The sequence below is a fragment of the Melospiza melodia genome, chromosome Z (assembly GCF_035770615.1).
Source record: "Melospiza melodia melodia isolate bMelMel2 chromosome Z, bMelMel2.pri, whole genome shotgun sequence".
Lineage (NCBI taxonomy): Eukaryota > Metazoa > Chordata > Aves > Passeriformes > Passerellidae > Melospiza > Melospiza melodia.
The window spans coordinates 80,674,841-80,700,703 of NC_086226.1; the positions used below are offsets into that span (position 1 = coordinate 80,674,841).

At 36.6% G+C, this 25,863-nt stretch overlaps 1 protein-coding gene across 2 annotated transcripts in view; it reads right to left on the reverse strand.

The window, feature by feature from the left end:
• The window catches only part of EDIL3 (EGF like repeats and discoidin domains 3), a 235,995-nt gene that overhangs the window by 129,091 nt on the left and 81,041 nt on the right, over window positions 1-25,863 (reverse strand). Inside the window, exon 3 of one of the 2 annotated variants that reach the window (XM_063180902.1) lies at window positions 9,532-9,561. The exons of the other annotated variant lie outside the window; for it this stretch is intronic. Within the exon in view, the coding sequence (XP_063036972.1) occupies window positions 9,532-9,561 (30 nt within the window). The remainder of the gene's footprint in view (window positions 1-9,531; window positions 9,562-25,863) is intronic. 2 annotated transcript variants of the gene reach the window in all.

Genomic DNA, 25,863 nt, shown 5'->3' on the forward strand with positions numbered 1-25,863 from the left:
GCTTTAATGCTTTAAGTTGAAATTCCTGCTTGTGTTTAATAGTAATGTAAATAGTTTGTGATAAGGAGTTCAAGCACAGCTCTCAGCACAGGTGAATTTTGCCTTCCAGGGCTGGGGCTTGAGCTGCAGCACTCTCTAGGGAAATAATTTATTCCTTTAGGGAATGGCATGGCACGCTTCCACTGGAGATCTTGCCTTATAGCCCCTAAAAGAGCAAAACAAGATTGAAGTGATAAAAAGATGTCACTGTTTAATCAAGGTCCTCCTGGTGCACTTATGGCCAAAAGCACATGTGATACAGGGCTTTGACACTTTTATCAGTTTATCAAATTAACATAATTGATGAGAATCCCCAGTAAGAAGTACATACAATGTGGTAATCCCCCCACCTTTTTTTGGCCTCCCTCTGAGGAAACTGTAGAATTATACAATGATACTTTACAGAGCTACAAACAGATGAAAGAAATATTTTAAAAGCCAAAAATCTTTTGACATAAGAGCCATAGAGCCTCTCTGGTGTCCACCCTCAGGTGGGTCATAGGTAGCGTGACAGACACATCCAACTGCATGACTTAAAACAGTTTGAGGCAAAAAACTTATTTTGGATTTCTTAAGATGTGATATTGTATGGCCTGTGTTGTTCTTCAAAAACTTGAGATGGAAACAAGGCCTGGTGAGAAACACATTGCTTTGCACCTTCTCTCCTTGCCCCTATTCAGAGGAGGTTTGAGCAGAACACACACATGGCAGGATATTTGATTTGTGTTTTGTTTAATAAAAGAAAAGCCCAACGTTCCTGTTTTGCAGAAAAAAAAAATAGTTGAAGTGTTTTGTCATTTAGGAGGCTGAATTAAAAAAAATAAAATTGAGACATTTTTGGCCAACATGAAGAGATACTGAAATACTCTCACTCTTTCCCTTAGTGTATATTAATAAATAAACTGTTCTGCAGTTTGAACAGGATGAAATTCTGTCGAAAAGTTGAAACTAATGAAATTCATGAATAACTGTAACACTGACTTGTAATATTACTGTGGAGTGTTAATTCATGCTTTGTTAAAACACAGTGCTGCAGGAAAATTGAATACATAAATCTCTACCCAGACCTTTTTGGTTTTGGGCTGTGTCTTCTTCTTTGTAGCTATTGCAGGCATTCCAATAAAACTTCAGGAATTCCAAGGTATTTCTCAGGGTATTTGACACAAATAACTTTCAAAGTATATAAAGGTAGATTTCATGCTAGCATATTTTTAGTAATAGAAAACTGGACATTCATGGGAGCATGCTACAATTAAAATTACACCTGTGTTCATAGTTGGGGCATATTGCAATTTCATAATTATTATTTTTATCCCAACAGTTGCCACACAGCCACAACTCCCATGGCAGCCAGTGGAAGTTGTGTCTGGAATAAGAACTGGACTGGGAAATCTTTTGGCCTTTTACTTAACTTCAGTCACTCTGACAATTTTCATTTAGCATTTTACTGCTTTACAGTACTGTAGATTGCATGTAAATGGTTTTGCCATGATTTTGTTTTGAAGTCACATGACATTTATTTGTAAGGAAGACTACTGCAGACAATAGGAAAAAAAAAAGAAGAGAAAAATCTGCAAAAATAGTTGTTTTCAAAATAATTTTTTAACTATTACAAATGTATATATGATTACTCATACACAGGCAGGTGAAGGCTACATATCATATTAGGCTTTTGTCAAGCCTAATAAAGGACATTCACGCTCTCAGTTAAAGCATATTTTATCCAAAACATTTCCAGTAGAAAAAAGTAAAATGCATTTTAATTGCATTAGTAAAACTTCAAAACAATATACAATAAAAAATAATCTATTACATTTCTAAGACAAAGCAAAACAGGAAGGCCTTGGTTCTTGCAAAGAGTGATTGCCATATGGAAAGTCAATATATGAGTAAAAATGATGTGAATGAAGTGGTACATGCTTGTTACTGCAAGAAATCATCTAAGAAGTTGCTGTATATGTGCAGAAATCCCCATGGTCCTGTCTGAGTGAACTCATTCAAGCCTTTGCTTGATATTTCCATGCACCTAAAGCAATTTATATTCTCTTTATGATAAGAAATGCATCTGAATTTTACCTGTTATGTTGTTTCAGTGATACAGTTTAAAGAGGGCTGTTTAGTCCTGCCCAATGTTAGTGACAAGCAACATTTCACTGTTTTTTAAAATAACAGGGACAAATCTTCCTTCAACATATTTTTTCCGTTCAAGCCATGACAGACTTAAAGATCTCGAAATACAAGATCCTGATTATACAATCAGCCTCAGAGGAGGCTGACTTTGACAGAAGTACCAAATTCTCTCAGTTCAGCCATGCTCTCTACATTTTGCCACCTGCCAGAAAGCTTTCCATTCTTTCTGTAGCAGCCATCTAACCTGCTCAAGCTCAGGTTTTTTAACACTCTGATGTAATAAAACATTAGTTATTGAAAAGGTGTGGTTGTAAGAACTAATAATTTTTAATTATATTTATTTTCATTAATAATTTCCTTCTATCGAACAGGAACAGCTTTTCTACAAATGGGTCATTATTCAATATGTTTTTTGCCTCCTGAATTGATGTGCAATACACAGCCTTGACAACTAAAAATCACTTAAATTTGCACAGTAAAGGAGTGAAATTCCTTCCTCAGTATTATGTTTCCACAGTCAATCCAGTGCTTTGAAGATGGTCATAAGATGTTTAAACCCAAAATAAGCATAAAGTACGACTCCTTGTGTTGCTATATTTAATTAGAGTCCTTTTCGTTGGGCTTGTTAACCTGCTACTAAATCCTCAACCACTAATTCTGCTTGGTTTGCTTTTATTAGTATTTGCTTATTTTTATTTCACTTTCCACACGCCTAATGGCAGGATGGGAATCTTAAGTGACAGGCAATCCAAATGTTTGACCAGAGAAAATTTTTTCATCCCCACTCCAACTTTCAATGAACATTCCCACCAAATTCCACCTTCCTATTGCCAGCACACATGCCACTGACATGGTTCACTGAGATCCCTACAGCAACCAGAACATTCATTCATCTTCTCATTCCTTCCTCATCTTCAGAGGATGGAGAAATAAATACCAAATAATAATATTTGGATGTTTATTATTCACTTGTCTTAGCTGCCCAGAGCTAGAGCTAGTCCTACTCTTTTCATCTGTCCTGGCAAGGACTAGACACCTGCAAAATCTCTTTTTGGGGAATGCTGCTTCCCAGATGGGAAGAGCTGCACCTGTGTAAAACCACTCTGTTTGTTACAGACCTCATAGAATCATAGAATTTGGGTTGACACTTTAAATATCACCCAGTGCCACCCCCTGCCATGGGCAGGGACATCTCCCACCAAACCAGGTTCCTCTGACCTCCATCCAGCCTAGCCTTGACCAGTCTGAGGCAGATGCCTGGCATGAAAAGCTTCATCTTGGAGAACATCTGCCTCAAAATTCAGGTAAGAAAGGAAGGGAAAAGCAGACGGAAGGAAAAGTTCATTACAGGAATCGGTGCCTGGTTTAGGGGACACTGTATGATCTCCCACTTTATTTGTACACCGGGATGAGTATTGTATAACCACCACAAATAGCAATCTCTGAAACTGTGCAGGTTATAGAAAAATGCCCCTGCCTGAGTTTCTCAGGCAGCTGCCAGCACTGCAGGCTGATTTCAAACTCCTAGCTCACTTTTTTTGTCAATCTTGGGAAGAAGCAAGCCATTTTGCCAAACTGTGTTATTTTTATGATATGTGGATGGACAGTCACTAAGGGATAGGCTAAAAATACTAATTAATTTTCATTCCTGACCTAAGCAAGATTTCCAGCTTTTAAATGTGACAGGCTGCTCCAATAGCCTTCAGTGCCACCTGGCATCTAGGACTATTTTTACTGCATAAGCCTCATTTCCATCAGAATGGGGTTCAATATGACCTTTACATAATTTTCTGATTTAGTCTATATTTTGCTTGGAATAGATGGAAAAGTAATTAGCAAGCTAGCTGCAGGCACTGGAAAAAAAAAATAAAATATGCAGTTGGAGAAGAAAAAAGGAAAAGGAATTGCTACAAATGCGTAAACCAAGTTGAGCAAGACGGTAAATCTGCGGTACAGTCCCTGGGGGAATGGCAAATCCTTTCCCTTAGAATAATTCTGAGAGATGATTTCCCTCTTTGAAACGTGTGAAATGGAAGAGCTTTGCAGCAGAATCTCTGTGGCCCCAAAGAGAGCCTGGGAGCTGGCACAGAACCACAGCCCCGGGTCCTGCTGGGCAGTGGGCAGCAAACTGGGGCCCTTGAGTCTTGACCACACACACCCTTGATGCTCTGAGGGTGACACAGAAAGCAGATTAAACGTGTCGTGCTTTTGTTTTTAAAGTTTCGTTTCAAGAACTTGGGAAAAAAAAAAAGAAAAACCACAGAAAAATCTGATTTGGTTTCTCTTTTCAGATTGTCATGAAATCATAGAATGGTTTGGGTTGGAAGGGACCAAAAAGATCACCAGGTCCAAAAAGAATCATAGTAACCACTGAAAAAGGCTCTTTCCCCCCCTTTTTTTAAATTTTCTTTTTTTTTTTTTTATTTTCCTTTTTTTCCCAATTAATAAAAGCCTCTTAATAAGGCCTCTCTGGGCATTATTTTCATGGAGAAGAGAGACCCTTCTGTGAAATTGTGAAACCCAATTCCAAACCCACATCAGCTAAGTATTTTAAGGACAAAGACGTGGTATAGTTTTTAAATAAGGATATAAGCATAATTTTCATGTAAATATTAATGCCAGTACGATCTCAAATATTTTTAATTTCAATTCTTCGCCTCATTCCCTGAGAACCAAGGACACAAAGTGCCCAGAACTTTAACCAATTGGATCTCACCTGCTCTCTGATGAGCAGGGCAACAACCAAAGGGCAAAAGAATTTTCTGACATGAAGCATGGAAAGACAAGGAAAAATTGATTACAATACTTTATATTGTTATAAAAAAATCAAAACTGTGAAAATCTGATATTCTGAATATCAAAGCAATATTCAACTGCTACATGGGATTTTAATACTAATATGTCTAGTGTTTTAAATGTATAAAAAATGACAGTCCAGTAACTTTTTAAATGCAAAGATATTTAGATAGAGATAACTAATTCTTCTACAACATTTTTATAGCACTAGTTCCCTTCTGTTTGGGTTTTTTTTTAAACTCTACATGTCTCTGAGGATCCAATAATTGCACAGAAATATTCTCCTAAGAGTCATCAAGGCTGTGCCAAGCAAGTCAGCTTTGAAATATCTACTGACTGAAATAATTTACATTACCTTCAATTTTTCCGTTTTTAAAATCTATTTTATTTCTGTAAACCATCTTTTTTTTTTTTTAATTCTGTGAATAAAAAGACAAACACCAACACAAGATGTTTTGGTATCCCTCTTTAAAAAGTTAAACACATGAGATCCAAGGAAGAAAACAAGCACCAGAGGAACCTGGAGTTCTCCTAGCAGAACCAAAACAAAGCATGCAACTTCTGTTTCGATTTTTATTCTGGAATTATATTTCAGGCATTGCTTAACACCATGCTCCTAGAGTAAGGGTAATGGGTAAGCAGTTAAGGGCAAACTCTTAATAGTTTTAGATCTCTATTTCTCATGACTTTTTGATAACTGTAATTACTATGTCTAGTACAACTTTCATCCTGGAACTTGTGCTCTTCCATTTTCTAAAATGCCATTAATTTCCTTTAATAAAATAAACTTAATTCTATAGATTTTTGCAGCCAAAGTCTCTTTCATTTGATAAAGCATTTTCAGCTTTTATTCTTTCTCAAAAGTGATTTTTTCCCCCCCATGTTATTTACTTCTTTAGGAAAAACATGCTAAAATAACTTCTATGTAAGTCAAAAAATATAAATAAAGAGGGAACAGGGTAGATCTCACGTGGAATTTTGGAAGGGTAATATAATTTTTCTTAGATACACAAATATTCAATGCAGCTTATATACTCTGCCACAAGGTTGTTGAAGGGATTATTTTTTAGCCATGTCTTTGAAGAAGGAGGCCCTGCCATGTAGTGAAGCTTTAATCTCTACAACACCTAAACTTTAAAGACAATAGCAGATCTCACCCTGTAAAAGAGCTTTTGTTACCATGAAACTTTAAATGTGTTTGCGTGTTATAAAGATGGAAGGCAAAAATGAGAACGCTACGTTTCCTAAAGCATTATAATCTAAAAAAAGTAATAATAACAATAATAACAATAATAACAAAAACAACAACAACAACAACAAAACAACAACTAATAATAATAATAATAATAATAATAATAATAATAATAATAATAATAATAATAATAGTAGTAAAATCAGTGGCAGAGGCAAGGAATGGCTCCAGTTAATGGGGATCTCAAAGGAGATGTATTTATTACCTCAGTCAAAATCAGTGTGTAGAGGCAAGTGAACAAATTGCTGTGCTCTGTCTCATCAGGTGTTGGAAGAATTACTCTTTAATAATTGTAGAAACTACTCCAGGCTCCTTGAGGAATCCATAAAACCATGGGGAAACATTTTTGGGATGAAAAGCTTCAAACAGCAGGACATCCAGCAGGAGTTCCTTGCTACATTAGGCTTTGAAAAATACTTGTCAACAAGGGAGTCTCCTCCTGGCTCAACAAACAGCTTTCAAAAACTCATGTTGCTTATAGATGGGGAAAAAACTACATGGAAAAGAGAGAATTTTCCTGAGATTTTCCTACTTCTATTAAATAATTATTTAATTAAACAATAATGTAATTAAATTATTTTATTAGATTTGATTTTAAGTCAAAACAAATGAAGAAATATGGTGAAGTGTCTCAAAACAGAGTTTAGGTGTCCACAAGGACATAAAATCATAGATATAACTGGGAAGAAAAAAAAGATCTGGAATAATGCTTACCCAGAGGCATTGCTAAGGAAAACTTTGTTGAAACTGTGAGGAAAAACTCCTTGAAAAAACTCCTTTATCTTTCCTTGTAAAGTAACTTGGGTGAAAACATGGGGTTATAATTAGACTTCATAATTAGTCTGGAGCACTCTGAAACTCAAGGAACTCCAGTGAAATATAATTTCTATAGGGAGATAGCTACAGGGCACTTATTATTACAGGATTATTAATCTTCACTTTACTGGTTACAATGCTCAGAGTAAAATTTTAAATTTTAAAACTTTGCTTCTATGGGATTCCTCACAGATGGCTTTGTCAGAGCAGCTAGGCCCTATCCCAAAAAGCAGAGTATGGGAAACAACAGTGTTTCATCCCTTTGATTAAACAGGAAAGGAAATTTTAGTTTTGGTCCTGATCACAGGTCAACTAACAGTTTGTAATTTTCATAGAATATCAAAATAATTTTTAAAGTCTTCACAAAAATATTTGATGCAATTTATCCTGCCTCATGTTGTTTCACAAGTGAAGGCATTTGTTGGAAAAATACTGTGTGCATTGATTATGATTAGATAATGATTAGATAAATTTCATTAACTGGCGGAAAATTGCTGCGCTTTTTTTTTGTGGAAAAGAGCAAAACCTGGTATTGTATAAAACTGCCCCCACCAGGCACATGCACTGAGAGGCTCTAGGTGAGTCCATGAGGTTTTGCATGCAGTTTCTATTTATTTTTCTGCAGCCCTGCAACTTCCAAACTGCATGGCTGCATTCCTGCCCTGAGGGAAGGGAATCTGCTTTAAGCAGAACCCACAGTTTTACAGATGCCAATAAAATGTGAGAAATAAGTTGTATTAATCCTGTAAGAGTGCAGAACTAGTCTTTGTACTTTCAAAACAGCAACATCTGGTCATATCTTACAGCAAAATCAATAGGAATCATAAATTAGGGAGCATCTGAAGAGCTAGCATTGCTTCTAAAGTTTTTAAGCTAGAAATTAATGTTAGATTGCACTTTATGCATGGATTTTTCTCTTAGTATAAATCATATCTGTAGTGCAGCCCACGTGGCTGTGTTATAAATTCCACTTTCCTCCTCTTGAACGTTTTCAGCTGATGTTTCTGGGTAGCTTGGCCAGATCACAGTTAGGGGCTCCCACAAAACCAGCAGTGGTGTTCAAAGAGGGAGGCCAAGTCTTTGGGAGACGCTCTAAAAAAATATGAGTATTTAAACCATTTTCCTAAAGGGAAAAAGACTGGGGGTTTTGTTTTTTTCCTAAGTAAAAAACACATCCTTTTCTAATGTTGAATGGCTGCAGTAGGTTTCTGCTAGAACACTTTCCATGAAAACTCCAAGACTGACAGATCTCTCAAGAAATGGAGAGTTGAAAGAGTTGATATTTAGTAATTAGAATGCAAGGTCCATTGGGGTGTGTGAGTACTCTACATTTTTTCCCCAAATTCCTCTTTTTTCTCTCTTTTTCAGCGTTATTTCTCATTCCAGTCCTCCTTCCTGCTCATTTTGCTGCTACATTCATGTTTAAAGCTCCCTTTTGCTTCTTTCTGTATTCAGTTCTAGTCTTAACTCTCTCACATTCTACTCTTGGCTTTGTTCTCTGTCCTTTCATTTATTATTCTCTGCTGTATCCTAATTACTTATATTGCTCCCCAGTTGTAGGTTAGCGTTGTAAACAGTGTTCAATCCGTCCTTGCCATCTTCCTCTCTTCATTCACTCTCCTCACCTTTTCTCTTTTGCTCCTCTGGAGGCCTTTCCTTCTTTTAACAAGCCACCATAAAGCGATTCCCCATTTATTTGATGTTTTAGCTCGCTGAGTTTGTACAACTCAGTGCCATTTCAAATATGTTAGGCTGCTCAGTGGCATCCTTCTCTGGTACACTGTCTTCTCTTTCCTTTAAATACTCCCCAGCTAATGGATTGCCAATTAATTAGAAATAGTTAATCTTCACAATAAAATAAACACGATGCGTTTGTGTCTCTCTGGGAGCTCCTAAACTAATTTTTATGGCTGTGATGGTAACCATTCTCACTGCTTGGCAGCTTGTCAATGGAAATAAAAGTTCTCTGAGCAGATAGCCCAGCCATCGTTTGGAGAATGTTTTCTTTGAGCACAATGCTTCTGCATCTGCTGCCTTTCTTTTCCTTTCCTTCACTGCTTGTTCCCAGCTCTCTAAAGGATGTCAGTTTTGGGGCATCATCCAGGTGACTGAGTTTTGCCAGCATAAAGACAAGAAAAAAAATCTAACATTAAAAAAAAATTAAAAATAATTTACAAATCACTGATCTGATTTTTTTTTTTTCTTTCAGCTCCTGATTGAATCATTCTGTTACCTGAAGCCTGACATGCCAGCTTAAGCATGGAAGAAGGAAGGAACATGCCACTGATATTTTTAAATGTTACAGGAGGATTATGTTTCCTGCTGACTCCAAGTAGAGGAGAAGGAGAAAAAAAAGAAAGGGGAACAGAAGAGGATAGATCCCAGCTGTGATATTTACCAAGTTACACACAAAATGAAACAGGCTAAAAATGATTTCAGTAAGGGCAGCCCTCAAGAAATGGTTGCCACAGTGCAGATGTGATGTAAATAATTCATACCTGCTGAAGTTGGGTCCTCTTCAATGGAGGCTGTGCAAAAAGGTGTCAGGAGTGGGGAGGGAGGCAGGGACAGGGAATGGGAAGAGGAAGGAAGGGAAAGAGAGAGAGAGAGAGAGAGAAAAAGAGAAAAAAAATACAAATGAAGAAATCCATGTAATGCCAATGGTTGTATTGTTTACATTTTCTCAACATAAAAGCAATTAGACATTACGAAAATCTTTATTCTCATAATCCTCCACCCCTTCTGTTCCACTCAGCTTCTTCCCAGCCTGGTGGGAATTGCTGATTCTGAAATTGGGCAGTTGGGGAGCCAAAGTGGCAGTTTTGGGGTGGGTTGTCTGTCTGTCTGTCTGTCTGTCTGTCTGTCAGGCACACAGTAACTGGGCTCCCCATTCCACATGTTTATTTTTCTGGGAAAAGCAATAAAAATCCTGTCTTCACCTCTCCCTTTTGTTGACAGATAACCATTAAATTGCCTTGAGTTACCATCAAAAAGCACTGATGGCTCTGGACTATCTATTACCCTCACATTCAAAAGAGGGAAACAGACATATTCCCAGCAAAAGTGAACTTTAAAAGTACATCAGTGACCTAATTCTTTCTCTTCTTTTAGTCAGTGTGGTTTATATACACATGCATCACGAAAACGGTCTCTTAACAGCCTTGAAAAAGTTTTGGATGACAGTAAAAGCTGAATTCAAGTGTTTCTCACTTGGATACTGTAAAAAGGACCTAGAAGTGAGAGAACTCTCCATAAATGCGATGTAGAGATATTAAACACATGTAATCCATACTTTTGCTTTTTCTCTTTTAACGACTGCCTGCTGCCAGTTGAAATGGGAGCTCCTCCTGTTTTGATTTCTTGCAGAACCAGCAGAGACAACCCTCCTTCATCCATGGCAGGCATTGATCCTCCCTGACAGAGCTTGCACAAGGCATGGCTAAAAACTCCAAACATTTCCTCAAACAGCACCACCACCATGCTTGGTAAATTGACTTTTTTTTTTCTTTGTGGTTTTTTTTTTTTTTTTTTGTTTTGTTTTTTTTTTTGTTTGTTTGTTTGTTTGTTTGTTTTTTTTACTTTTGCTATCACCCCATGTATTCTGCAGGGAGAAACCAGGAGAGGAAAAAAAATTGGCAAAAAAATTGTCAACAGACACCAAGTGCAATTGAGAAGGGCCATAAGCCTTAGTTAAATCAGCACAATATTCTGCTTGCAACTGTACGTGACAACCAGTGCTGAACACATCAGTTATTGCTAATTGCAGAGTAGCATGGTGTCCTTTTGGGGACTGTCAGATCTAATCGAGAGGAAATAATGAATTACTCTCTCAAGCACCAGCCAACCATCTTGTCTCTAACCACAGTGGCTGGAGGTACACAGGTGATTTTTATTTCTAAATTTTGGTGTTCAGATAAAACCCTGAAGAAGGCTACATGGAAAAAAAAACCCCATATCATGATGTCAGGCATAATTTAAAGTGGCCTAAATGTGGTACTTAGCAGAGCCTTGCCTTCTGTACCTCCTTATTTAAAGTTTGAGAGTGTGTTTTGGAACTAGGCTAATCCATTATGCAGTGTACGTATGTAAAGATCACATCAAGTTTTTTAACTACCTAAACTAAAATAAAATGTGTTTGTGGTAGTAGAGGACTTCAAGATAATGAAAGAAAAGAAGGAAAAATACCATCCCCCTCTTTTCAACTTGAACTAATCAGCTAAATCATTAATTTAACAATACGAAAGCTGATTATAGACACACACAAAAACCTCCAAAAACCAAAGAAAGCAACCAACCAGTCAAAAAAAGGCCAAAGAACCCCGTTCCCCCAAACCCCACAGAAACAACAAAACAAGAAGCCCCCAAACCAGAATGTTTAGAATACTTAAATCTTAGAAAAAACAGGCTCTAAAGTAAATAACAAACTAAAAATTAAGTCAACAAAGTAGGTTGCAATTTCTCAGGGTACCAGTGGAAGAGACAACTACACAGACAGAACAGAACATGAAAGCAGGAAGTCAAAATTTTACAAATGCCCCAAATCCATATTAGCTTCCAGCTCTGCTGCTGCTTGAATGAAAAATAATTCAGAGTACTGGAGACTCTGCTTTAAAACTGGTTAAACAAAATTGTCCAATTATACAAGGAATATTTATTCCAGTAACCGTTTCCTTCAGACTGCTATTTGAATAATATTCTGAGACTTAATTATCAGGATGAATAGCAGCATTAGCAATTCAAAGCTGGATTCTGTTGCTGCTCTGATGGTTGTTTCAGAGGGACCACTCTGCACTTAGGTACACATCTAAATAAAACAGGGTAGCTGAATCTCAGCTGAATAAATCAGATGCCAAAATGGCTATGCCAATAATGTTTACTTTTCTGTTTATTTAATTAATTTTGGCTGTTTGATTGCTGGTTTAAGCTCATCCAGGAATAGACTGTGTTCTTTTTCTGTCTCAGTTAGAGCTGGTGAGAACTGCTTTTGCAAAAAGACCTAATTCTACTTGTCAATACTGCATTAATCCTAGACAGAAATTAAAGATGAGTATTAAAAATGGAGATGAAAATGCAGTTCTGAGCCTGTTCACAATTCAAACAGACTTCTAGAAAAAATTAAATTAACTTAATCTCTTGATTTTTGTGACAGGATATTTTTACCTCCCATTAGATTAATAAACCATGTTTTAAAAAACCAGCCTTCAGTAAGAGCTTGAGTACTCAAGGAATATACCTAATTTTGCTTTATCATACCACCTCAAATGCAATATCAGCACTCCGCTTTCCACTTTTAAGGAAACGCACCAAATTGCCACACCAAAATTTTCCTACACTACACCACCTTTTTTTTTTTAAATTTTTTTTTCCCATTAGCAGTGATTTAAAACACTCAGTTATTTTAAAAGATCTATTTATATAGTGACTCATCCCCAGGGTAATTATGTGTAATTTGCTCTTTGCTTGTTTCAGAGGAGGGGAGAGGGGGTCAGATGGGCTGGCAGAGGATGGTGAGTCACTGCTGTGGGTGGTGGGTCCCCATCAGCCTCCCCCATCAGAGGAGCCAGTAATGTAACAAAAAAACCCCCAAAAAAACGCCCAAAAAAACCAAAAAAAAGCCCCCCAAAAAATCACAGACATCCCCAAGTCATGGTCTTATGACAGCACTGCAAGACCTTAAGCTGTAAATTGTTCTGCAGCTCTAAAGCATTTTTCACCATGCACTTCTTCCCCTTTTAATGCATCATTGACAAAATATAATAAGATATATGGTGGGAAAGATATTGGATTTTATCTTCTTCAGAAAAACTCTGATGTTCACTTGGGAAAACTTAATTTTGTTTTTCTTAGAGGTGAATAATGCTGCATGACATAAGTGGGATTAAAAAAAAAAAAATCAAGAAGACACGGGCAGGTTTGGAAAGCCTGTACGAGGTGACATGTCATCCAGCATTAGCTTAAGAGAGATAATGCAGAAAAGCAATGCTTGGATAGTATCTGAATATCTCTGCCAGACTCCTGATTATTTCTGTTACAATGGCAGAAGCCTTGACAGGTCTAGGCAAAAAAAAAAAAAAAAAAAATCGGAATTTTGAAGCATAAATATCTCGGTTTAGGCAGATCCAGTGTAACAGCCCGCTGTGCTATGTTATATCTTGTGACACATTACACTAGCTTTGCATTATATTAAAGTTTGTGCTAAGTTTATATTAATGTGAAGCGTTCTTTTTAACATTCAAATGAAACGTTAGACTCATATACAAAGGAATACACTTGGATATATATGGCATTACCCCTATGCAAAATCTGCACAAGAGGTTCGCAGAATTATCCAGAGGAACAGTGAGCTCCAAGAGAAAATGACATTTTTCTGAATGAAGCACCAAAACCAAATTATAGTCTGCTCAGCATCAAATCTCAGGGGTCTCAGAGGACCTGTGTGCAAGGAGGACTGACTGGCTCCCCAAAATCTCAGCTGCAGTCATTAAGAATGTGATTTTAATGCTGCAGATGTTCCTTGGGCAACACGTGCCTGAGATTCCTGTCTCTTCCCTCTCCCCACATCTGACAGAACTCAGCATCCACCCAAGGCCCTTGGAGCAGCATTTGCTTCCTTCCTGCTCCAGCTGTCCAGGCTGCTTTTGCACTCACTCGTGACAAAAAGGAAAAAAAAAAAAAAAAACCAAACTAAACCCAAAACATAACAAACACCTGAGAAACCGCGAGAAGCGCCCCAAAGAAACAGACAAAAAAGGCACAACAGAACGAACAGAAATGAACAAAAACCAAGCCAGGAGGAGCACGCCAGGCCCCTCACCAGGGCATGGCAGAGATGACTCTCCATGAACTAACGAAACTCTGCTTGGCTGACAGATGTGCGATGGAAAACAAATATATTAATTAAGAAACCCCAGAAACGGCCCTTGGCACTTAGTGGAGAAGATGTATCACTTTCCACAGGTTTACATCGATTTAAGCACTTAAAATCTGTGAAAAAAAAACTTACGCTTTCTTCATTGTTTTATTTCAAGAAAAATAAATTCTAACAGAAAAGTGGGTGTCTGAGCAAAATGCCATGTGTTATTAAAATCTAGAGTACTAGGGTCTTAAAATTACAGTAAAGGCATCTAATCCATTCTCACTGGTATTCCTTTTCTACCAATCACCAGGGTCATCAGTGCTGAATGAGAATATGTTTAAATATGAAAAAAAAAATTATTTAGGTGAAATGCTGCATTTTGTAGAAGACAAGATTAGATAAAGATTTTTTTATAGGTGCCTTCACATTTAGACCTCTCTAGAACAAGGAGGGAGTGCCCTAGTATTTGTCAGGATCATCTTTCTAATGGAAAACAGTGTAAAGAAATTAATTTTTAAAGCAATTCTTGAGTTCTTAGTCAGCTCCAGTTCTTGCCAAGGATTCCAGTGCTGCCAAAGGCACAACAGTACTGAAAATTGTAATTCTGAAACGAGGAGTAGTGTGCCATGGCCTGAAATATCACAGTTTTACACACACATACACAACGCCATATGCAGATTTGAGAATATGTGAATATTCCAAAAGAGCAGAAGATGTAATGAGAAGGTGCCCCTGGCGCTTTGGTGTCCTAAAAAATAAGTGTACTCAAAAAGGTAAAAGTTGATAAGGCTGCATATCAGTGTGCAAAACTTTGCTTCTTCAAGCGTCAAAGAGCATTCTCCAGGAAACAAACGAATAATCTTAAAATGAAATGCTAAAAAATGGCTGTAAAATACAGTTGTAGAAGCAGGTACCTGCTAGCATCTGTTATTGTGGATGGAAAAAAACCTACCTGGGAAATCCCCACAGTCACAGACAGAAAGCTTTGCCTTTCAAGCCAAACAATTTCATCCTTTTATATTTCAGTCACTTGCCTGAAGCTGTTTCACTCAGTTGTTTTGTGTGTTTTAAGGGAAATTTTACTACCTGTTCTTATGTGAATGCGGAATTTTAAAATAACATCACATACCACACTGCGAAGTCATAATGGTGATAATACCTTTTGTTTTATGGCTGTTCTCCCACCTGGGGGAGAAAACAAAAAACCCAATAAAAGCCCGCTCAGATGTTCACAGAATGTTTGCTGGCTCTGGGCTGGTACAGGAGGTTGGGTTATGTCTCTTCGTGTGCTGGTTTATCTCTACCACAACACTTGAAAGAGTTCAATATACAACATCCAGCAGCATAAAAAAGGATTCAAAAGCCCATAAAAAATGCCCCAAAGAAATGAGGAAATGGCAGCTGAGATAAATAAACACCAACTCTATTCAGCCCTGTAATGTCACTCACTAATATTAATGCATGAGCTTTCTGTCACAGTATTTGCCATTTTTAACCCCAAAATAACTTCCCTGAGCTGGCCTGCTGCCAGGCAATTGCACCCAGAGTGCCCACTTTGCCTTGTGGAAACACATACTGGGAAATTAAATCAGTACGCAGGAAATCCCAGAGACTTTCAAACCCTAAAATTTCAGGATAAATATGAATCCTGCAATTTTCAGTGCTTTCCCAAACACTTTGTGAGTTTTGGCAAATTACCTAATGTGCCAGTTGCAAAGATTGTGCTGCTATCCTTTCTGGGCAACGGAGGTGTGAAAACCAGCAGGCCAACAGCAACTTTATCATAAAACCATTAAGATTGGGCAACACCTCTTAAAACAATGAGCCACGAATGTTAAAAAATCTTTAGTTTTAAATTAGACGAAAAGGACTCAATAGCCACAGTTTCATAAAAAATAAATCTTAATGAATGAAACTACATAGAACCAGGGGCATGCAGTTCTTGGTGGGAATAACTGACTTCATTATAGACCCAACAAAAGAATTAACTGCTTTTTTTCTTCTATTTATTCACAATAAATCTATGTTACTCTGTCCAGCCTGACTGGCATGCTGCTTTAATAACACAACACGATCTCCATCACAGGAAACCTGAACTGTAAATTGCATAAGGTGCCAAGAGGAGAATTCAAAGGAGCAGATGGCAGCTAAAGTGAGAAATGTGGTGTTGGAGGGGTCCCATGCAGGGAGACACGTTGCTTTGGCTCAGTCTGTGGGTTTCCATTGTTTTTTGGTAAATTCAGGAACAAAGGAAATGCTCTGCCATAAAGCTGCACGGCATGAGCACAGGAGTGGGAGAAGAATCAAGTCCTGGTGCAAGGAAGGCAAAGAAGGTAATTTTAAATGAATAAAACACTATTTTCATTGCTCAGGTGGAGTTTGGAGACTGGAACCTACTGCTTAAGGAATAATAGAAACACAGGTACTCACTTCTAACTTTTCTGGCTGGGCAAAAAGAAAAGAAGATCCTATAAACTTTACAGCCAATATTTGGTTTATATTCAACTTCAGTGCAACCAGATTAAATACCTATCTGAATCCATTATCATTCAGCATTGAAGAATGTACATTGAAAAATATGTGTGATGTAGGCTGTGGCAAAACAGTGTCAGTAATACCCAGTTTCAATAAAACACTGCCCTAATCTAGATCTCAAAAATTTATTACTACAGATCTGGGGTTAAAAACAGTAATAATAAGCCATATATCAATGTGTCAAAAGGGTAACTGCAGAGGCCATGCTGAAGCCAGAGCTCTTCAAAAATAATATATTGTTCTGCCCTAAAATATGAGAAGCAAGGAAGCTTACTTTAAACTTTGGCCAATTTGAACAAATTTCTGTGTCCTACACTGGTTTTACTGAACACACAAAGTTCTTTGCTGACACCTGTACTTTAACAAACAGGAATGCCAAATGAGAAACATGCTCAAGTGTAAAAGAAGGTGATTTTTTCCCTCTTTCTCATATGAGCATGGCTTTACAAGGTGCAAACTAGGCACAAGGAGTGTGATGGGAAATAGAAAAAGTACACCTGGTACGAGTTTCCTTTATTCTTCTCAGAAATGCTGCATTTTTCCTCTTAATTTTTCATCTATATAATTCTTAATTTTTCAGAAAATGACTAGAAATTAAGGCCTTTTCTCATGAACAAGGGAAGATCATTTAGGCTGATTTTTCTCTTATCTCGTGGATAAAACAGTTGACTGGAAGCCAACACTTCACCAGCCTCTCTGAATTCACCCCTGAAAGAAACATTTTCACAGCAGCCATCAGTGAGCACTCTGGTGCTCCTCCATGCCCTTCACTTTTGATTAGTGTAGGAGTTGGGCTATTGATTTGGAGTTCTTCTCTCCTTTTATTTTTTTTTTTTTTAAGATGTTTTTATTTCATCCTGAGCGTATGGATTTTCCTGTGTCTCACTCACTTCCCCATACATCTCTCAGAGCACATCTTTTCGTTTTCAGAGCATGTTTTTGGGTTTCCAAGGGGTGCTTAGCACCCTTTCCTCAAAACCGCTCCCAGCCAGCACCTCCCGCTCTGAGAAGGAAAAAGAGCTGCCAGGCTCTGCGGTGCTGAGCTAAAATTCTGCCCTTCATTTTGGATTTTCCCCTCTTCTGTTCTGCAAACAGACGGCAAAACCTCTCCCTGCTGGAAGGGAATAATCCAGCTGATGTTGGATGGAGTCTAGAAGCCTTCCACACATCCCCGTGCCGCTGCGGCCCATCGCGAAAACAAGGAGTTCCATAATGGCCTGCTCTCCTTGGCGCTGGAAATGCTGGAAATGCTTTCAACTTGGGTCCTTTCAGGCCAGAACAATGAAAATCAATACCTTTTGTCCTTGCTCCTGGGTTCAAGTAATGCCGTGTTCTGGTCGAAAACAAAAAAAAAAAACGGTGTAAAGAAATGGGGCATGCATAGAGACAGCTGGGCTGCCAGGACAAGGGGGAATGGCTTCAAGCTGAAAGAGGACAGGGCTGGATGGGATATTGGGAAAGAATTCCTGGCTGGGAGGGTGGGCAGGCCCTGGCACAGGGTGCCCAGAGCAGCTGGGGCTGCCCCTGCACCCCTGGAAGTGCCCAAGGTTAAATGGGGTCTGGAGCATCCTGGCGCAGTGGAAGGTGTCCCTGCCTTTGCAGGGGTGGAATCGATTGGGCTTTAAGGTCCCTTCCAATCCAAACCATTCTGAGATGTTATGGTTATTGAAATATGCTAAATTCAAAAGGATTGATTTCCTTTCTTCTTCCGTAGTCTCCATCTCAAATATTCAGGGTAAATATATTAAGTGTGTCATCCTGGGGATCTGCAAAAATGACCAGCAGATGCTCCACATGGTAAAGGAAGTCTGGGTTGGACTTTGATTGATTTTAATTACTGTTAAATACAATAACAAAAAATAAATTACCAGCTTGTTTTCTCCATCAGCTGCTCAGTTCAGGACAAAACCTGAAAAATAATCTTTTGTCGTTTGTTTTCCCAGTTTTTTAGGTTCTTTCCCCAACAATATTGTTTAAAGTATATATTAAGTAGAAGTGGAAAACTTTTTATCTGGGTCAACCAAGAAAACTTCCATACTTGTAGTAAATCAACTCAACTTCAATCTTTTCAAGAGAAAAAAAAGAAAAAACTCAATAATTTTAGAGCACTTTTAAAAAGTTCAAAATTAGGCATCGATAAACACTGTCTCAAAAAATTAAAATGAAAGTAACACATTTTCATAAACATTTTTCTATTTTTTTTAGGTTGCACTGCTTTCTGTTAGTTTTCAGGTCAAAGATATGTGTTTGTTTTTAAAGTTAAAAATTCCTTCTGAATTTAACACGCACTCATGAATAATTTGCATGGCCCCCGTGGCACTTTCCAGTTAATATTCATGCAAGGAAAAGTTCAGGTTCAGAACTGGGTGATCCAAATGCTAACAGATGCAGTTTTACTGCATTGTCAATTGCTCAACTTTATACAGCATTATTAATGTTAACATTAAATACTGACTTAACTAAGTCAGTGGAGTTGCTGAAATCTAACAAGGGCTTAAATTAAAGACAAAGACAAAATGCAAAAGACAGAAATTAATTCCCAACACTTACTTTTCCCACACCAAGCCCTTTTTTCACAAGGATTTTTTTTGATGATTTCACCAAACAGAAAATATTCCTTTTCATGAAATCCACTGGAATATTAAAATTTACCTTAAACCACCTATTATAAAGTCTATGTTAATTACTGTATACAACACTCTGCAAGCACTTTCTACATCAAAGATTGTTGTGACTAAGTTGAAGGTACATTGGAGAAATCAGACATAAAAAATTATCAGTCATGAAATATTCATCCGTTGAGCAAATTGCTGCATTTCATAAATATTCCATGTTTTAACCTAGTGAATTTTATCCATGACTCTGCATTAAAAGGACACAATGACACACTACAGATTTAAAAAAAACACACAAAAAAAACATATATACAAACTTACATGCCCTACTCTACGTAAGCGGACAGAGAAAAGTCTCTGCCTAAAATAAACAGCCAATATTTGGCTGGGTTTTCTTCACTTATCTGTCTTCTTCCTGATTCTCTGTAACACGCAAAACTCTTTAGGTGAGATGCATTTTGTAAGTACAAAAGTTCCTGGCTGAATTTATTGTCTCTTGCTGACCTGGAATAAATCAATTACATACATATTTATATTACTTTTCACTAGCTATGCTTCTTTCACTGTACCACCTCACAGACTGAGAATTATCCTAATGCCCCCTCACACTTCTTTATAAAGCAGATATCCACTGAAATCACCAGAGTTTAGTCTAGCCAGGGCCAAATCCCAGCTTACCACTCCAGGATAATTAATTCCTCTGCAATTAGGTCAAACTTTCCCAGTAGGAAGCGAGCGTGTAAAATTTGCTGCCATTTTGCCATCACTAATGCAAACCTCAGTGACTGAAAGGTTTATTGAGGTTGATTCCAGCTGTTTCCCAAAATATATTCAGTCTCCACTCCACATGCAGACCCAAAATGCTGGGGGAGGCCAGTAGTTGCTGGAATCTGTTTTTACTTAATAACCAACCACAGTCCAACTGTCTCAAAACTCGAGAAACAGCCATGAGTTTTTCATTAGTGTCTTGTTAAAACTTCTGTAAGTATTCTTTCTCTATTCTTTAGTGTAGTTTAAATATAACATAACATAATTGTAATACAAATAATAGAACATTATTTATATATAATATAATATAATATAATATAATATAATATAATATAATATAATATAATATAATATAATATAATATAATATAATATAATATAATATAATATAATATAATATAATATAATTAATATAATATAATATAATATAATATAATATAATATAATATAATATAATATAATATAATATAATATAATATAATATAATATAAATGGAATTTATATTCATTTATATATTCATTTATTGATGACCTGTATGGAATCTTCATAAACGTCATCAATCAGATCTCAAGAGAAGAGTTTTTTTCTCCCTATTTGTTTGTTTGTTTGTTTGTTTCATTGTTTTTCTTTTGTTTATTTTGGGGTTTTTTGAGGGGTTTTTCCTTTTGTTGTTGTGTTTTTTGATGGTGGTGATTTCTTGCTGTTGAGGTTTTTTTGGTTGCTGGTTGAGGTATTTGTTGGTTGGTTGGTCTTGTCTTGTTTGGGTTTTGGGTGTTGGGTTTTGGGGGGTTTTGTTTATTTGGTTTTTTTAGTTTATTTGAGTTACTTAGTTTTTTGGTTGTTTGTGAGGGTTTTGTTGGGTTTGGGTTTTTGTTTATTTTTTGTTGGCATTTTTAATTTGTTTTGCTTGTTTTTTCTTTTAATGTTTTTGGTTTTGGGGTTTTTGGGTTTTTGGGGTCTTTTGGTTGATTTGTTTTTGTTGTTCCTTTTTGGGTTTTTTTTAAATAATTCCAGAAACTTCTGTTCTCCCCAGGGCACAGGACTGCTCAATTTTATGAACTTTCCTTTTCTTCTTCAGTCCTATACCTGATTTACCAAGCAACTTAAAACTGACAGCAAATTGAGTCACTTGGTAAATACTAAGAAATAGGAGATGCTATTTGTTCCGAAAGAACATTAAAGAGGAAAGATGTTAATGGTGTATCCCTGTTATGCATAAAAACTGAATAGTAAACTTAAGGAAAAGAAAGTTTTTTTCTGTCCATATTCCTTATTCTTCAGGTTCAAAAGTCCTCTGGCCTTTCTCAGACACCTTGAAGCCTTTAAAGAATATTTCTGATCAATTTTCTTGCTCTCCACCGCATAGTGGTGTAGGGGATGCTGTTTTTTCCCTAAAAAAAAATCTGAATTATTGATAAAAAAAAATCTTTCTGATCAAAATCTTGAAAATCAGTTAGAATTTCTTTCTTCTGCAATAAAATTACACTTGGAAGTTGCCAGGACCTTATACTTTGTTTTCGTAGGTTGTTTCTTTCTCTTTTTCTTTCCAGCAAGAGCAAACATCATCACCACAGTGCCACTTGTACCTGGTGCTATGATAACTCAAGGATTCATCTGGACCCACAACAAGCCCATGTTTAAGAACACCTTCTAAACTGTGTTGAAAATGCTCAATAGTACTGAAAATTTACAATTTCTCATCCAGTTTTGAATTGAATATTGAATTACGGCCATTGCTAATATTTGGGTTTGAATAATATCTGCAATATCCAGTTGCCTACCTGACAGTGGTTCTGCTGAGTGTCTGCAGACCAGATCAACACCTTTTCCTGCTTAATGCCTTTTTCATCAGCAATTTATTTTGTAAATGTAGTCTTTCATATTGTAAATATTTCCTATTTGCCCACTGATCAAATAATTGTAGTATCACAAAAGCATTTAGGTTGGAAAAGACTTCCAAGATGATCGAGGCCAATCTGTGACTTAACCCCACCTTGTCACCTCCCAGGCCACACTATTTTTGATACAAATCCTCCTTCTGTTTTATATACCATCCTTTTTCCATCATCTCACCCACTATTTCTCAATAATAAGAATAAATTTTGCAGTCAGTGAGATTCCTGAACATTGAGATATAAAACATCTTAAAAAAAAAAAAAAGTAAAAAAAAGTAAACACATAAAATTAGTGTGGTAACTCCTATAATGGTTTTAAAACAGATTTGGGTTGTTTTCCAGTTCTTGTGTCTGCATTTCAACAAAGGCTTGGAAATATCAGAGAAAGCGAAAATCAACAGAAATGTTACCAGAACAAGAAACAGCAGAAATAATCAGAAGTAAGGGTTAGAGTGTTCTGTTACATGGTTGATGAAAACATAAATAGAAAAGCACCTGAGCACTATTTATATACAGAAAATAAATCCAGTGCTGAAAAGCTGTTCTTGTTTGCTGCTTGTTTAATTGTTGATGCTCACCTCAAAACAAGAAGTGACATTTCTAGATGAAGTTGTAACTGCAGATTGTGCCACAGTGGCACTCAGGTAAAGGAACAGGGGAAATAAAAAAAAAAAAAAAAATAAACAGCAAAAAACCCCTGAAATACTCATAATCTAAACAATGCCATTTCCCAGCTACTTCTAGAGCAGAGCTTCTCTCACCTTATCAAAATCCCTTCTCTAAATCCCCTATTCTTCCTGGATTTATCCTATTTGTGAGCTTCCTGGGGAAAGCCAGGCTTGGGGATGGCTCTCTGTGCTGCAGGCAGCAATTTTTGGGTGTGATGGCACGCTGTGGTTTACAGAGGTCATCCTGCATCTCCTGATCATGGCTTGCTCTGCTCCTAATGTTGATGAATCCTCACAGACGGCCGCAAATGTAACTGTACCCAGCTTATAAACCAGTGAATAATGGGCCTTGAAAGAGAGAAAAAATGATATTATCTCGTTTGCTTCTCCTGTGTTTTCTGCTTTAGAATGTAGTTTCAAAATTTTTTATCCAACATGTGAACTGCTTTTACTTAATAACCAATCACAGTCCAACTTTGTCAAAACCCTAGAAACATCCACGAGTTTTTCATTAGTATCTTCTTAAACCTCCTGTAAGTACCATGTCTCTAATTGTTAGTGTAGTTTCAATATAGCATAATATAATGTAATATAGCACAATATATAATATAATAGAGTGTAATGTAATATAACATAATATATAATATAATATAATATAATATAATATAATATAATATAATATAATATAATATAATATAATATAATATAATATAATATAATATAATATAATATAATATAATATAATATAATATAATATAATATAATATAATATAATATAATATAATATAATATAATATAATATAATATAACGTAACGTAACGTAACGTAATATAATGTAATATTTACATATTTAATATAATATAATACCACAAAATAATAAATTAGCCTTCTAAAAATATAAAGTCAAATTCATAATTCCCTTCCTGCCACAAAAAAACCAAAAAACCAAAGAACCAAAAAAACCAAAAAAACAACCAAAAAATGCCACAATGCTGCTCAGCTGCTTTGCTAGGCTGTTTTGATTCCTTTTAATCAGTCTCCCTTCATCACTTTGCTCTCACCAGGCAGACCATCACTGCTATGTTTCACTGTGCTGCACTCTGGTTTTCTAACAACCACATCCTCTCTGCTGCTCCAGTTCTCACCAGACAGGGCGTTGCCACTGTGATTTGGGTACCACACACCGGCTAACGATGGGAAGAAAAATTTTTTTTTCTATGTTTATGCTGCTAAATTGTCTCTCCCCTATCCAGATATGGTTGTGAAGGCTGTAAAAAATGCAAATAAACTAGATTTATAGTGTCACCCACAAGTCCTGTCTCCTCCTCTACTCAGCCTGTGGAGTTCTCAGGCTCCAAGCAGAACTGTCACACCAAGCCAAGTGCTTTCAGCACAGAAAATCTAGATTTTAAGGCTGCCAAGTCAAAGCAGAAGAGTGCAGCTACGATGGGCCATTTTTGAATGAACGCAGTTCATGAGAAATGTAGATGCAACACTACCTGTTACAGAGTATGAAATTAACTTCAGTGGCAAATGAAATTATATTAAAAAAGACATTTAATTCAAAGCTGATCAGCCAGATTATGGTATTTTTAATATGTATTTTTCCTAAACAAGGGTCATGTATTTCTCCTAAAGTATTGCCACCAATTTGATTTCAGCCAGACCAGACAAAACCCGTGTAATTTAATTTTTCCTGTATTTCACTGTAAGATGCAAGACAGAAATGCTTGACACATCCCAGTTCTAATCAGCATCAAGATTCACAGTCTGCTAGTTAAATATTTACATTCCCTATTTTAGTAAATTTTTTGTTTCCTGGTCTTTGGGCATTCTTATTTGGGCACACTTATTTTTCATTGCAATGCTTGAACCGCAATTAATCTATTTTATTTTGAGTTACTGATTCTTTTAAACTGCTCAGGTTTCCTCCCACCTGAGAGGGCAAGTGATGAAGGCACGGGTGTTTCAGAAGCATCCACCACCATATTCAACTGATATAATTATTTATTTTGTTCATGCTACATTGGTCAGGATCTGTTGTTCTAATATAAATAAAACTGATCCCAAAGTCGCCACCAGTGAGGACAAAGTTAATCCACTGCTCACTTTTGTTGCTGACTTAGGCTAATGTATTGTTCAGCTACAAGCTAATGACTACTGCAGATGTTTCTTATTTCATGCCAGGAAAAGCAGAAGCTGAAATTAAATATTTTCTTTTTATGACTGTCATCGTTCCCCTTATAAATTACAGCCCATTCAGTCATATTTTTGAATAAATCAAATGACACTGACAGCGCAGTTTTCCTATCTGCAAAAATTAATCTTAAAGGACCAAATTCTGGCCTCATTAGGCTGTTCATAATGAATAATATAGCTGATGATTAAAAAGTTGACCTGCCTGAGAAGAAGAGGAAAGTAATAGGAATTTTTAATCAAGACACGCTTCTCTCTCTCAATTGCAGCAAGATTACATTTGTACTTGAATATGTTGGCATACATCTGTCTTCATATTATTTCACACCCTTACAGCCCTCATCTTATTTAACACATGGAGAAAAACCAAGACAGCTTCAAAAAGTGATTTTTGTTTGATTTACTGTCAATTCAAATTGGGTTTGACAGAACTGGATACTTGATATGAACTGGATTCTTTATATTTCTAGATAATGGTAATATAATACACTGAGATTTAGCCCTTAAAAAATATTTTTCTTACTGGGTTCTCAGGGTTTTAAGTCTTTATCCACAACAAGGGTTCTGTTGCCAGCCTTGATGTCATCACTGCCCGTGCAATTGCAGATCTTGTGCTAACAAAGGGCTGTAAAAACTTCTCAGAACTTTTTCTCAGGTGTATCTAAGATCTAGTTAAGAATCTTTAATAATCTTTAATAATGGTGAAAACTCCTCCTTGTCACAGTAGGAATATTTTCAGTTTGTACTGTGCCAACAGGAGAAAGCTGGTTAATGTAGGAGAAAAACACACCTGCCACAAGAGCATGGTTTTTATGTGCAGAACTAATCTCAAAACATGGTTTGGAAAATCTGAAAATGGTGTGGCAGTGTTTTATGATGTCTTTTAATCACCATTAATACTTGGACAAGTATATTCTGCTGAGTCCCACAATGCTCACCTTAGGTTCTCACTGAGAATATAATTTTTATCTTTGTTGAATGCAAGTTGTTGGAACTGAGCTTTTCACCCTTTCTAAAGCTCTAGTCACTGCAACTGCTGAATAAATTAGGAAACAAGAAATGCTTTTAATGACAATATGGACAACATAATGATATGTTAGTATCATGTTGGAGAAGAGATGGACATAAAACATCTCAGTTCTTCAGCATATTTCTAATCACATGCTACCCTTTCTTCAGGTACATCATTTCTTGTCACCTCCTCATTGATGGATTTTGCAACAACATATCTGACAGTCTGGAGACTGACATACTGTTTTTTCTTCTTGATTTTTTCTTTTTCTTGATGTTTGTTTTGC